Below are 13,554 nucleotides of genomic sequence, written 5' to 3' on the forward strand. Positions count from 1 at the left end.
CCAAATGCCATTAACTTTACTTCTAGGACTTGTCATGAAAGCAAATTTCCTGGGTCTTTTAAACCTGTCAACTTTTTACTGTTTAAGTACATGACAGGGCACTCTATGATGTGGGGTGTAACAGAACTACCCTTGGGTAGTGAGTGCTTGCAGCCATAAATTACAGAGGTTATCTTCTGCCAAAGAGAACCAAGAACGACTTTTCTGGGTCCCTTTTAAGGAAACATCTCCCACTTTCTGTGAAACAGGCTGTGGCCTCTTAGGTCAAATGTGCAAAATCCTAGTCTTTTACCTCGGCTGTTAAAGCTGTGTCACTGCACTGTGTTCCCTTGACAGATACTGGATGATCGCCTGCTCTCAGTTACTTATTCCGACTCCATTTAAGTTGATGTACTTTGTGTTTAAAAGTGTAAATAAAGTGGACCTGGGTGTGAAGCATAAGGGTCAGCTTTGACAAATGACACTTGTGTGTGGAGAGGGGACTGCTCTCTGCGACACCTTTTTTCTAACCTGAATAGAGATTATCTTTCACGGAGGTGCTCTCTGAGTGACTTCTGCTTAGCTTGTTATTGTTTATCTGGGGCTGAACAGCCTCCAGATTTAAGAGGCCAACACGCCCTGTAATTTGGTACCCGTCTCCCTCGGGGTATGATTAGGCTAGGATCTGATGAAAAAGATCCTGACTTCAGCTCCCATTATACTGAGGAATTTCCGGCAGCAGCAATTTTGATTAGCAGACACACAATACCACAGCATTGGAAATGGCTTCTGATGAGCTCAGGCAGAGTGAAACTGGGCGTAGCATGAGCAGCCCCACATTGTTTTTCTGAAAAAATCACACTGCTCTTCATGGTGTCTCAGCCTAGAGAGAGACTGTTCTGAGCAGAAAGCGACTCAAAAGGCAGAATCCACTCGCCAAAAGTAAGCGTCGGCCAGGTGATATCTGAAATAGGGCAGACAAATGATGCCATAAACCTGTCTCTCTCCACTGATGGTACGCATGGTGACCAGCTCAGATGTCTGACTAAAGCTACATGAAATGACTCCCGTCTCCATTGTCTACATTCATGCGCACAAGAAGACAAGTTCAGCAATAGCTCTGAAACACTGCACGAGGAACAGGTCAGATAAACCAACCTACTCCAGCCCAGAGCAGGCATCAGTCCAAACAGTGTGACAGAAACCTGAAGAGGGAGAAGCCATGATGCTCATACACACATTACCTCTCCTTTCAAAAGGCTGCTCAGGCCTACATCACAGTGCTCTTGGAAGTGCTGCAGTTTCCCCAACATATAATCACTCTGGTGACAAAATGGCTGCACTGAAGAAGGACTCATGGGACTCAATTCAGCTGCCTAAAGAGAGGTGCCTAGTGCCATCTGAGAAACCTCAGGATATCTGAGAAACCCACAGGTATCTGTCACCCATGAAACAGATGCTTATATGTTCCACAGGAGGTCCAAGCTATTGTGAAGTGGAAGCTAGAAGTCAGCTGGGATACTCTAGGACTTTTCAAATGGTACTGGACAAAAGGAAATGGACATAAGTTGGAACACGGGAAATTGTGACTAGATACGAGGAAAAAAAAAATACTGTGAGAATGGTCAAATACTGGAGCAGGTTGCCCAGAGAGGTTGTGCAATCTCCATTCTTGGAGGTAGTCAAGGATTGACTGGACGCAGTCCTGAGCAACCTAATCTAAGTAGACCTGCTTTGAGCAGGGGGGTTGAACTAGATGACCTCTGGAGGTCTCTTCCAACCTGAATTACTCTATGACACTCCGTGGATGCCCATCAGACACGAAGCCCTAAATCATCACTGACTATAATGGGAGCTTACTCAGAAATAGGGTGACAAGAATAGCTCCAGCTTCTAGCTACAGAGACCAGCAAAACAACTAGGAGGCAGGCCCAGAATCAGTCTTTCCTCACCAGGCAACCACATTCCAGTCCCTGTGCTAAGCAAGGAACTCTGGCTCCAAAGTAGAAGTGCCTCAACACCACTGATGCCCCTTCATCTCAGAAGTTAAAATTCTGGATTTGAACCCACTTCTGCAGCATTAATGATCTATAAAAAACAAGTCAAGAAGGTAAACTTGTACTTGTTGCACTTTCCAGCTGACGAGAGTCCTTAGCAGTTGTTCAGCAAAACCAAGAGTAGCATAGCGTATGTCTGACATGGGTTATCTGCAGACTGTAACGCACGGCATGTACACATATATGACTTTTTCAGTTCATCAAGAGAAAAGCCAACATTCATTTGTGGGCTTTGACACATGAATAAGCTGTCACAAGGCAATATGTTACAATCTATCAGTTGCTTCGCTCTAGCTGTATACACCACTATTCCGCAAAAGTTCACCAAATGCAAGTTAGCAGCTGATGTGCACCAACTTGTAAACATGTCAATGCCTTTTGTCTCTCCTGTCTACATCTGCTGTCCTGCAGGCTAACAAGGCGACAAACCACTCGTTTCAAGGTGAGGGTAACCCAGTTATAAAGTTAGCATCTCGAACCAGGAGATATGAGGAGACGGTGTTCCACCAAGTTGTACAGAGTCTGGTCATGCTATTTTTGATGTTATACAGATGTGGTCTTTATTGTACATTAGGCTGGATTACTCCTTTTTTTTTTTTCTCCTCTCTTTTTCAAAACAAGACTTTTTTTTTTGTTTCTTTTTTTTCAGGGAAACTGGGATTATCCTTGGCTCTATTTACCATATTTTTACACATCTGATGTGGTGAACTTTATTGCTGCCTTGTGTCAGCTGTAAATAGAAAAGATGAATACAGTGATATTCAGTTTCATGTTAGGCAAAAAGCGACCTTTGTTTTACAGCATGTCCTCTTTGTACGGTTCTCCAATTTTTTCCATCTTTTCTAAAGGGATAATTTGGTCCATTTACCATGCCAGATGTGCAGAAGTATTTTAAATATTCAATCAGAATCCCAGTTGCTGTGAAGCAGATAATCACAGTCTTGGCTTGGCTATTTTTTTTTTTTTTTGACTGTACTGTTCTTGTTAATATGGTAAAACAGAGACTTGCAAAATGTAGTCTCCACTTCACAGTCTGTGTCCTGGCCCAGACTTGTGGTTTACAAAGCCTTTTGCTGAGTGACAACAAAACAAATTATGCAGTCTCCCTTATGCCTTAAATTTAATATCTCATCTCCTGCCCTCTAATTCAAACCTTCACACTGCACCAGGGTTTCCTTTGTAATGAGATAACTCTGAATATTAAGTTTGCATTACGCAGGGCTATTATTCACATGCCTGACATCATTACATATGGAACTATAATCAGTAAAACATGCTTTGAGAGGGATTGGATGGCTTGTGGGCATGGGGATCAGCCACTGAAGCCTCTAAGTTACTTCTAAACAGCCATCCCAAGTCAGTAGTGACCTACCAGAAAGCCTTGATGAGAACCTCAGGCAGTGAGGCCAAAGTTCGAAGAGTCAGGGACATTTGCTGTCTGAAGTGGTCCTACCGTGTCACTGCTGAGCCACACAGTTGGAGTGGAGTGATAGGATGAGTGCATAGCCTCTGTCTGCTCTCTGGTATATGGACTTGATCTGAGGACAAATAAACCTCACTCTTCAGCCCTGGCACCCCAGGTCCAAATCCATTTCATTTGAATTCAAATCCACTCTGGCTGAGTCAGCCTGGCAGACCTCACTGTCTGTTCTCCACCAGCTGTCAAAAAAATAATCTGCCCTGCAGAATCAAACCCAGCTGACTGTTCACTGTGCAAGGTTTATAGGCTTTGCGAAGCCTGACATACCACAAGTGCTCATGTCCTACCTCCATCATTGTCTTTTCCATCGCCGCATGCTGTCTCCATGGAAGTATCGCAGCCCGCTCCTCTCCAGCCCAGCTGGCAGACACAGTGCCAGCCGTTCATGTCCAGAGTGCATCTGCCGTTGCCGTTACACAAGCCAGGGCATCCCTCTGCAAGGCAAACAGCCACACATTCTAATGCACTGCAAAGACAAAGCAAAGCAGCCTGGAAAGGAGCTCGTCAAACAGCTTTTCCCCTTTGCCTTCAATTTATTTCTTCACTCCCACTTGTTGTCTTCACATCTGGAGCGAACTGTCCCAGTTCAGCATCAGAATGGTGGTTCAGTGGGTTACTGCTTCCAGCTTTCCCAGGAGGTCCTCACTGCATGGTCTCACTAATTGGATTGAGGGAATGGTGAGCTTTGGGTAGGCAGTGTGATTTTCCTGCTTCATTGTTTGTAAAACTCCACCCTGCTGTTTCTGTCCCTCAAATCCCTTGCTTTGTAAGATGAGGATTTAGGGTCACCTAAATTCCATATGGGGTTAAAGTTCCTAGCACCCTGAGAAAAACAGCTGGCTTTCAATGCTACTGAGATCTCAGTCCGGTAAACAGGCAAAGCTGGCTGGAAAGGGAATGGATTCTCTATATTAGACAATGTTTGGAGAACACCTGATTTCTCTGCCTCTCAGTTTGGGTGGGATTCATCTTGCCTGGTTACTGTCCATCTGTAATAGAGATACTTCAATTCCCTCTGTAGTCAGCAGAGAGGCAAACTGACATTCCCATGGTATAACTCCCCTCACGTATTTTAATGCTTATATTGATGAGCTGAAGCATGCTCTGAAAGTGCCTATTTCTCTCCACTGACTAGAAAAGGAGTCCAGGGTGACTAGCACAGAGGCAAACATTTCTATTATAAGTGATTAAAATAAGGGGAGATGAATCCCATGCTTCCTGTCTGCTCACTAGGGTTTGATTTTCTTATCCGATGACCCCCTGCTGAGATTTCCATCCCCTTTTAACAAAATAGCAGAGTAATTTCCACAGTAAGCAGCAGGGTGAAGAAGGCTGCTTAGTTTATATAGTTTGGGGGGCTTTTTACCTACAGAGCTTGAAAATCTTTACAGAAAAGCAGTCAGAAATGTTAGCCATATTTTACAGATTAGGAAACTGAAGCGCATGGTAGTGAAGTGATTTTCAAGGTCACTCAGCAGGATTGATTAAGCCAGGAATCCAATTCTGACTTCGCAAGCTCTGTTTTAAGGCCCTCTCTACTTATACGCGTGTTGTGAAAATCTGCCGTGTGATCTGAGTTTGTTGAGACCCTTAGCTTTGCACGACAAGTTTGCTTTGTGAAACTGCACAAACATCGCAGACTTATCGTGGCTTGAAGAGTTACAACATGGTGGTGAAGAGTGCTGTAAGGTGGGTGTCACTGCAACGTGCGGTTGACTCATTACTCACAAGAGGCATCCCGAGGAAGTGCTGAGACAGCAGGTATAGCACACGACACCATCATGTATCCTGCACTGGGTAAACGTGGTTCAGAAATGCCTTTTAACTAATAAACATGTTTCATAGTGAACTTCTAATAATTCTTCTAAGATTGTTTTCCTACAGATTCAGAGGGATGAAATGGAATAAGGAACAACAGTGGCAAGGAAAAATCCTTTAAAAAGATCTTAAATAATTTTTACATTTACAAACATCGTTGTGGTATTTCAGTCCTTTAAAATGTGTACTCTGTCTGTGGTGAGCATATTTTGGTACTTATACATTATATTAGTATCTATATACTACAGAAAGAGCTGCCAGTGCTATTTATAGGCAAGGCTACTCGAAATTCCCCATTTTAATACCCTGCCTTCAATTACTTAAAACAGTGCCAAATTTCTAACCATTTAAGCTGTTGGGTTTTTTTTTTTTTTTTCATGCTGGAGCTAATTTATTTATTTGTTTCCTTTATTTAATTTCAGAATAAGCTAAAAGTGTTCAGCTGTTGTGGAGACTGAGAGAGGAAGAAATGTATTACTTGTTAAAATAATGTGCTAAATAACTTAGGTAGATAGGGAATTCCACACTTCAGAGCAGACACATTCTGTTTCCGTGGGACAACCCGGCAGGGATGTTTTTATTCCCTCTTCATAAATCTCCCTAAATTTGCCCTTGCCTTCTGAAGAAACCTCATTTTATCCATATTCTGCATGGATTCATTAGAGTTTGGCTGGTGGCTCAATTCTGTGATGCTGTTGCATCATCACTGAGCACACTTCACGGTTTCACCACTCTAGTGCATCAGTTGAGCTATGTCTCCCATCCTAAAATAATCTGTTCTATCCTGCAGTTTCAAAGGCTGATCAGGAAAATCCTTGCAAGGAAGGTGGAGTGATGTTGACCTGGACAGAAGTTCAGTGGGAGTCAAAAGGAGCTGGGTTGAGGAAGTTGATGAGAACATGGTAGAAGCATAGGAGTCAAAGAAGAAGGATTGGATACCACTAAATTTTTAACCCAGAAACTAGTGTTCAATACTAGTGTTCAGACTTTTATCTTCTGCAAAGGGAAGAAAATAAAAAGGGGACTGACACTTTCACCAATGGGTTTTGGAAACTTTTCCTGGGAGCTAAGGACAAAGGACTCCTGGGGTCAGTTCCAAGCCATGTAGGAACAGGTCCAAAACCTGGAAATGGTTTAAATTAGGGCTACAAGGTTTCACATGATGAAAATTTCAGAGGGAAAAGAATTTCATTTTAAAATTTTTACCTTTAAATTATATTGTTCATTTCTTAACTTTTAAAACAAAGATCTCAAAAGCAAAGTTCTAACATTATTAAACAGAAAAGATACTGTACTGATTGATATATCTGGACCCAGAGAAACTAAGTCAAGCATCTCAGAAGGTAGACAGACAGAGGAAAAGCACCATCCAGCAGGACAGAAAAGAAAGAAGAGAGAGAATATCTCATAAGATTATGCCCTCAAAGTGCCTACTGCTCTTCCTTGACTATTAAGGAGATCCAGGGTGACAAGTTCAGATATAAGTGTCTACACTGTAGATAACCTAAAGTGGGATGACTCCCACCTCTAACGTCATAATCCATTGTTTTGGCATCTTTCAAGTCTAGAAAGCAAGTTTACCCCATCCCACCAGATAGAGCCATCTCTGTTTCCTAAAGAGATGAATCTCTTCCAAGAAGTCAGATAGAACTGTCTCCTAATGAGAGAACATCTTCACAGATTCATGAACATACAAGTTTTCAGATATTAACCATCGCATTACAAGGTACAGCAAAGTATCAGTGCTGTGAGAACTAAATTGTATCTCTCCTTTATCATGGGTTCAGTAGGAGAGAAGACTGTGCAGAAGTAATGAGGAAGCAAATCATTAACAGAAAGCAAAATAATTAAACAGCAGCTGTTAGAGGACTCATAGCTTCAAATTGTTAGAAGAGAATACAAACGCATAGGCCAACATATCTAGGAGAATAAACCTATGAATATTACTATTTTTAAGCTGGTTCATTGGGTAAAGACTTGACCATCATTAACAATATAGAGATAGGAACACATAGTATTCCACACTCCACAAACAGTGCATTACAAAGCATTTGACAAAAAGACGGTACAAATTAACTTTATGCCTTCCTTTCCTGTCCTGGGGAATACAGCAAAAAGATCATCCAGTTTCTGAAGTGCTTCTGAATATCAACACAGCAGGGTGGCTTAATCTTCACAGATTTACACCACCAATTTCTTCCAGCTCTGATTTCTCATAGCCAGAGTCAGTATGATCCATTTTTCCTGTTTGTGTTTGTTAATTGTATTTGGGTGATTGAAAGAATTAAATACATGAATAGAGCTTTTTGAGGATGAACCCCCCCCCACACCTTTATGTGATTTTCTAACTAAAGCACATGAAAGTGCTGCTGAAAGATGATGATACAGCAAGACATTCATGAAGATGTCAGGTCTGCCATGCAAGAGTCAATACAGACCAGGGAATCACTACAAAAAAATGGACTAATTTTGACTAGACAAAAGAAGAGTATCATAGTCAAAGCAGAAATTCACCAGAGTAAGAAATTATCTTGCCATTTTAAGATTGGTGGTAAAATAATCTGCTCTTAATGATCTGTACACTTAAAGCCTTCTCTAATTAGTCCAATTATAAACAATGTTCAATGGGACTTTTCTTCAAGCTAAGCCTCATTGCCACTTGAAATTGGACTTAAAGGATAAGACTTTCCTAGTTCTGATCGTAAAGTACTGACAGAGAATAAATGTTTCTTTCTCTTATCTTTCCTGATGGTTATTCTCACAAGTCCTAATAGACAGTGGTTGAGCTTTGAAACAAGTAGGACATGGTTGAATGCAATACAAGAGGGTGCAAACACCTGTAGCTTAAAAGAACAATAATCATTAAGTGACTTGTAGAAGTTCTGTAAGGCTAAAGAGAAGGACCAAAAAGCATCATCTGATACCTGCAGGCTATGAGAGCATGGCAGAGTGTTCTGAAAAATACAACTACCACCATGACATTTTTTGATGGTGGGAATGAAGAAACCTCTAATCAAATGGTCCCTGTAAGATGAAGATTAAAAAGTCACTTGCCAGAGCTCCCATTACTTGTGAGTGTACAAATGATGGAATTGGCTGCAGTTAGACCTTGGGTTCTCACTGCTTCTCAAATGTCAGGAGCAGCTCAAAGAAGTGACCCTACAAAGAAGTGTATTCAAATGGAGGTGGCTGTTCAGCATCTTTACATTTCAGACTAGCTATTTACATGCCTCACCAAAGAGTTAATGTGCTTTTATTTTGTTTTGTTTTAAGCATGGGACTTGATAACCAATGATAGAAATTAATTATGCTGACATATTGTCAGTTCCAATGGTATTCTAGATAGAGGACCTCTCTTCAAAATCAGCACATTTTTAGTAATAGACACCTCTTTTTATTTTAAACGTTACCACTGTTAAGTAGGCCTTAGCCTTGGAGACTTCCTTCCAATTCTAGTTGGATCTTTTTGGTTTAATCATGCTGATGTTTGCTCTTAAAACTTGCTCTCCAACTTAGAAACAATTCTGCATCTTGTCTGCCTTACAGGTTCCTTGTAAAGCTGTAGGAAAGACTCAGCAGTAAATCAGGCTCACCCCTGACAGGGGTGACAGGATTACTAGGAAGGGATTTCAACCAGAAAGATGTTAATAATTAAGAAAGCCAAAATGGCATGAGTAATTTAGTTCTGAAAAAATGCATGCTATGCAGTTAGCCAAGTAAAAACATGTACTGTTAATATTTCAGTTATTGCTAATCTTCCCAAAAGAGGCCAAGCATTGAGACAATGGTTTATTCTTAGCATGTTGCTTAATCTGTTACCCACTGCAATACTCATTAAATTGACATGCCTTTATTCTTGGGCATTAAGGTGATTCAAAAGGCTATACAGAGGACAAGTGATAGCTAGAGAAGACTTACTAAAAAAAAAGTTGGGCCACTGAATGGGCTAATCGGTACTGCAGGTCCTTGGACACAAGCTATACAGGCTGATTTGTCATCTTCTCTATCCCCTTGGTTCTTATCTGCTACCTTTTAATCCAACCTTCTCCAATGCAAATTGAAATGAAAGGAAGGAGTCCTGGATTTTTGAAATGCAAAACACGGAGATGTGGAACATTAACAGGAGGTTCTGATCGCAATCCCTAGTGCTGACCTGGATCTTTTAAGAATGCCACCACTATGACTCCATAAGAATATGAAAAGTGGCCCTTTTTCCTTGATCTAAGAAGGAGGATATCATTTTTCCTCCTAATTTAAATAAAGTCAAGGATGTTTTACTGACTCTAAGCAATGAAAGAAATCTAAATACCACTGAACAGTCAATCCATAAGCAGGGGTTCAAGGATAGGTGCCACTTACTGCTGCATTACTCTGCAAAGTCTCCTTATTTACATTGTGGGCATTTCATTATCATTCATATTTGTTTATTTAAAGTTTTTTCCTATTTGCAATTGTACCTCAACCTGCCTACAAGCATCAATGGAAACAGGAGAGACATGTTAGAGTATAAGCTCATTTAGAGAAGTGAAGTCAGTAGGGCAACCATGTTTCTTGTCATACCCTAAGAGCCCTGTAAGGCGGAGACTTCAATTTAACCGTTCACCAGCCAAATATTTTGGCATATCTGCCCTTCTTCATAAACCTCTCAGGGTTGCTGTTTCTGATTGCTTGCAACCTGAAAAGGAGGGTGAATTGTATGGAAGAAACAGATTTATTCTACCTGATTTTTTTGGTTTGTTTAACCGGCAAACACATGATGCTGTGTGGTATCAGCACTGTGTTATTGTTAGTGTTAAATCAGCCATGTAGAAGGATATTTGTGTCCAACTCAATCATATTCATTGCCAGATCATTGTATTTATCTAGGAGATGTGTACTATTTCAATATTTTTATAAAATGAATGTGCATTCAGGAACTGTCATCAATGTTTCTACTTAAAAGTCATAAACTAATTTAGCATATAGCTCTGGCTAAGAAACAACTGAGTATGTTTTAAGATATCAGATTAGCTCTAATCCATTACAGTTCAATTCCATTTCTTCTCAGGAGAAGAAAAGACCTGGGTTCTAGACTTGTTTTACATTTAAAATTAGGAACATAGGGTCAGATTTCTTTGTACTGCAAGTTAATACAACATCACTAATTTCAATAGAATTTGCTGATTTACACAACCAGAGGCTTTGGCTTTGAGGTTGTAACATTTCTATATGTGTATATATATATAAATATATATATAAATAGCATCACACAAAGTTCCCATGTAGGACTTAGCAGTCATGGAACAAAATATGGAGACTTCACACAGAAAGTAAACTCACCTGCTTGTTACAAAATAGATCGTACACATTTAATTAAAACATATCGCTGTGTAGGGCACCTGCAGTATTCACAGACACTTTTTTCCTCCTGACTTTCCTTACCTGGGTAGGAGGGGTGAGGATGAGAGGTGGTTTGGAGGGGAGGGCAGGGTCAGAGGGAAGGGTAGGAACACTGATACGATGTTAACACAGGATCACAGCACTTACAGAGGTATTTCCTACCTAAATGACTGGAAAGTTCATCCTTCCAGACATTAGGGAGCACTTTGGTGACAATGAGGAAGAGATGCAACCTCAACACAGCATGTTCACGGTGCATTTTTTTAAAAAAACACAAAGACAATAGGAAAAATAGGAAGGAAGAGCATACCTTTCACTACCTTATCCAGATAGTGAGCTTGGGAGATAAAAGACAGGACATTTAAGGTAGGATTGAATAAGTGCATTGCGGCTTACTACGAGACTGTGCAGGTGCTAGAAAGGCAAAGGAGAGTTTGCTGTGATATGAAAAGAAAAACTTTGATTATGAGGAGAGATAAAAAAGGAAGAAGGGTGGAGCACAGCCCTTCTCAGTCAAAGAGCTCAAGAAGGCTATGTTTAGACATCCAGTTATCTTTGCTCATTAAGATCCGGAAGAGAAACAGGAAAGCTTAATATATATATATTTATGTATGTGCTTATATATATATGTATATATATAGTATAAATATATATATATATGTGGCAGATTATTGTAAGGCTCTGCTCATTTGCTACAGTCTACCTCTGTTTTACCAAGTGCTTTTCTTTTCAGCAGGAAAAACAGAGTCATTTGAAAGTGCTCCACCTCACCTGATTGTCTTATATTTTTCCGAACAAAGATGCACAGTTCTCCTGTGGCCTTACCAGACTGAGAGAGGCTTTTACCCTGGATCTTCTTAATGGTAACACATTGCATTTGTACAACATTCTCTAGCCCAAGATCAAACTGCTTCACAAATATTAAATTAACCTCATGACAGCTCTACCAGATAGATAAGTGTTAATATACTCATTCCAAGGAAGGCTAAAGCAAACAAAAGAAGGTAGATGTAGAAGGAGCAGTCATGTGCCCAATTCCCATGGAATATTAATTTGGAAAACTACCTTCTATTTGATTTTCTGGTGTCAAATAGAAAGTTGGTGGCAAAGATGCAGGCAAAACCCAGGAGTCCTGCCTTGGAGAGGCCTGTCTAACCAGTAGGCGGCACTCTCTCTCCTAACAGCAGCTGATCTGTATTAAATAAGAGGCTCTGAGTCTTGGCTTTTCTCTCCTTCATTCCCTGCCCCCAGCACCTTGCTCCGATTTCTGTTATCAAGCAAATCTTACTAAATGTTATTTCCGTGGTTCAGGTAAAGCTTGTATGCTCCCTGCAATCTCTCTCAGTTGTGTCCTTGTACCCTTATGAAGAGTTTTTTGTTTCAGGTTTGTTCATGCAGACTGCCCACCTGGGAGGTCACTGACCTTGCAAGAATTTTTTTCCCATCTCGTGAGTCTAATGCATCAGTCGAAGCACTATTGTAAGTAAGCTGAGAGGGCCGGGAGGATCAGAGCTAAAAGAGTATGAGGCAGTTATGAGGCTAGTGAATGAGATTAACTAATCACCTCTGTGTAGTAGTCGTGATGCAGGAAGCAGAGCTTCACCGTCTGCTTGGATGGTGGCTGAAGCCTGGGAACATGCCATTTGGATTTTAAATTCCAGAGCAGCCCAACACTGCAAGCTCGGACAGCAGTCACTTTGCAGTTGATGACAGTGGAGACAGTTGCCAGAGTCAACCATATGTCAATGATGTGCAAACGTTACCTTGTAATTTGAAAAATAATGCAGATCTCTTATGGGAATATTCCACACATGGCCATAAACGTATGCCATGGTGGCACGGATCTTTCTTCTCTAAACCTGTATAGTTCTCATTCACATGTTATGGTTCTGGCATTAAAATATCATCTTACTATCTATAGACACTCCTTTGGAAACTCTGTGGGCATATGCAGGCTGAGGAGCTGTGTAGGGACTCTGAAAAAAGAGCAGCTTCTCTAAGGTGTCCTCTTCTGCACCCAAAGGTACTGTACTGAGCTCCATGCCACCTCCCCCATAACATAAACTATTCTCCTTCAGATCTGCTATTGGGGAAGCCCATGTGAGCATCCCCTAGCTGTTTTCAGTCTGAAAATCCTCTGACTTCAATTGCCCAAGCTAACTTGTTTTGTCTTAAACATACTGGGAATGATCATATGAGCAATTCACTTGGCCCCCATAGAGGCAGAGAGGGGAGAGAACAGCGAGGGCTGCTGGGGACAGGCTCCTGGGCAGAATGTTTTCCCCAGCACACTCTCCTTTCTTATTTTCTAAGTACCCTTTTTATCTTCCCTATGGGACGAAGTGCACACAGCCTCAGTGAAATCCCAGGAACTAAACTGAGAACACGCAAGTTTGAAGGAGCGGAGAGAGTAGCCCCTCACTGCTGAACCAGTGAAGGCACAAGAAGTTTATACCACAGAGACAGGGAAAAAGACTGTTTGCCTTTGAAGTTCGTCTGCACTTAATATTTACTGTCAAATATGCCACCAACTACTTAAGGCTAGATTATCTTCAACGTGATGCAAAATCTTGTTGGAACAAAGCAGTGAGCACACATTTTCCACTGCATGCTCTAACCATGGCCCTCTCTTGCCCAGAGGTACCCATCCCACTCAGGTGAGCTGGATATCAGAGGGTCAAACACAGCTTAGCGTCTGCAGTGGAAACAGCTGAACGCTGCGGCGAGCTGAATAATTATTGTGTGGGGCTGAGGACAGCGAGAACCTTCACTACACACCGGTGGGCAGAGGGTTCCTTATTTTACGTTGGGCTGCATGCAGACCAAACTGCTTAGGGAAGT

At 41.3% G+C, this 13,554-nt stretch overlaps 1 protein-coding gene across 1 annotated transcript in view; it reads right to left on the reverse strand.

Moving 5' to 3' along the window:
* TENM4 (teneurin transmembrane protein 4) overlaps positions 1–13,554 on the reverse strand; it is a 155,383-nt gene that overhangs the window by 109,869 nt on the left and 31,960 nt on the right. The window contains exon 6 of the mRNA XM_067289535.1: positions 3,804–3,953. Within this exon, the coding sequence (XP_067145636.1) occupies positions 3,804–3,953 (150 nt within the window). The remainder of the gene's footprint in view (positions 1–3,803; positions 3,954–13,554) is intronic.

This window comes from Apteryx mantelli, chromosome 1, assembly GCF_036417845.1.
Source record: "Apteryx mantelli isolate bAptMan1 chromosome 1, bAptMan1.hap1, whole genome shotgun sequence".
NCBI lineage: Eukaryota > Metazoa > Chordata > Aves > Apterygiformes > Apterygidae > Apteryx > Apteryx mantelli.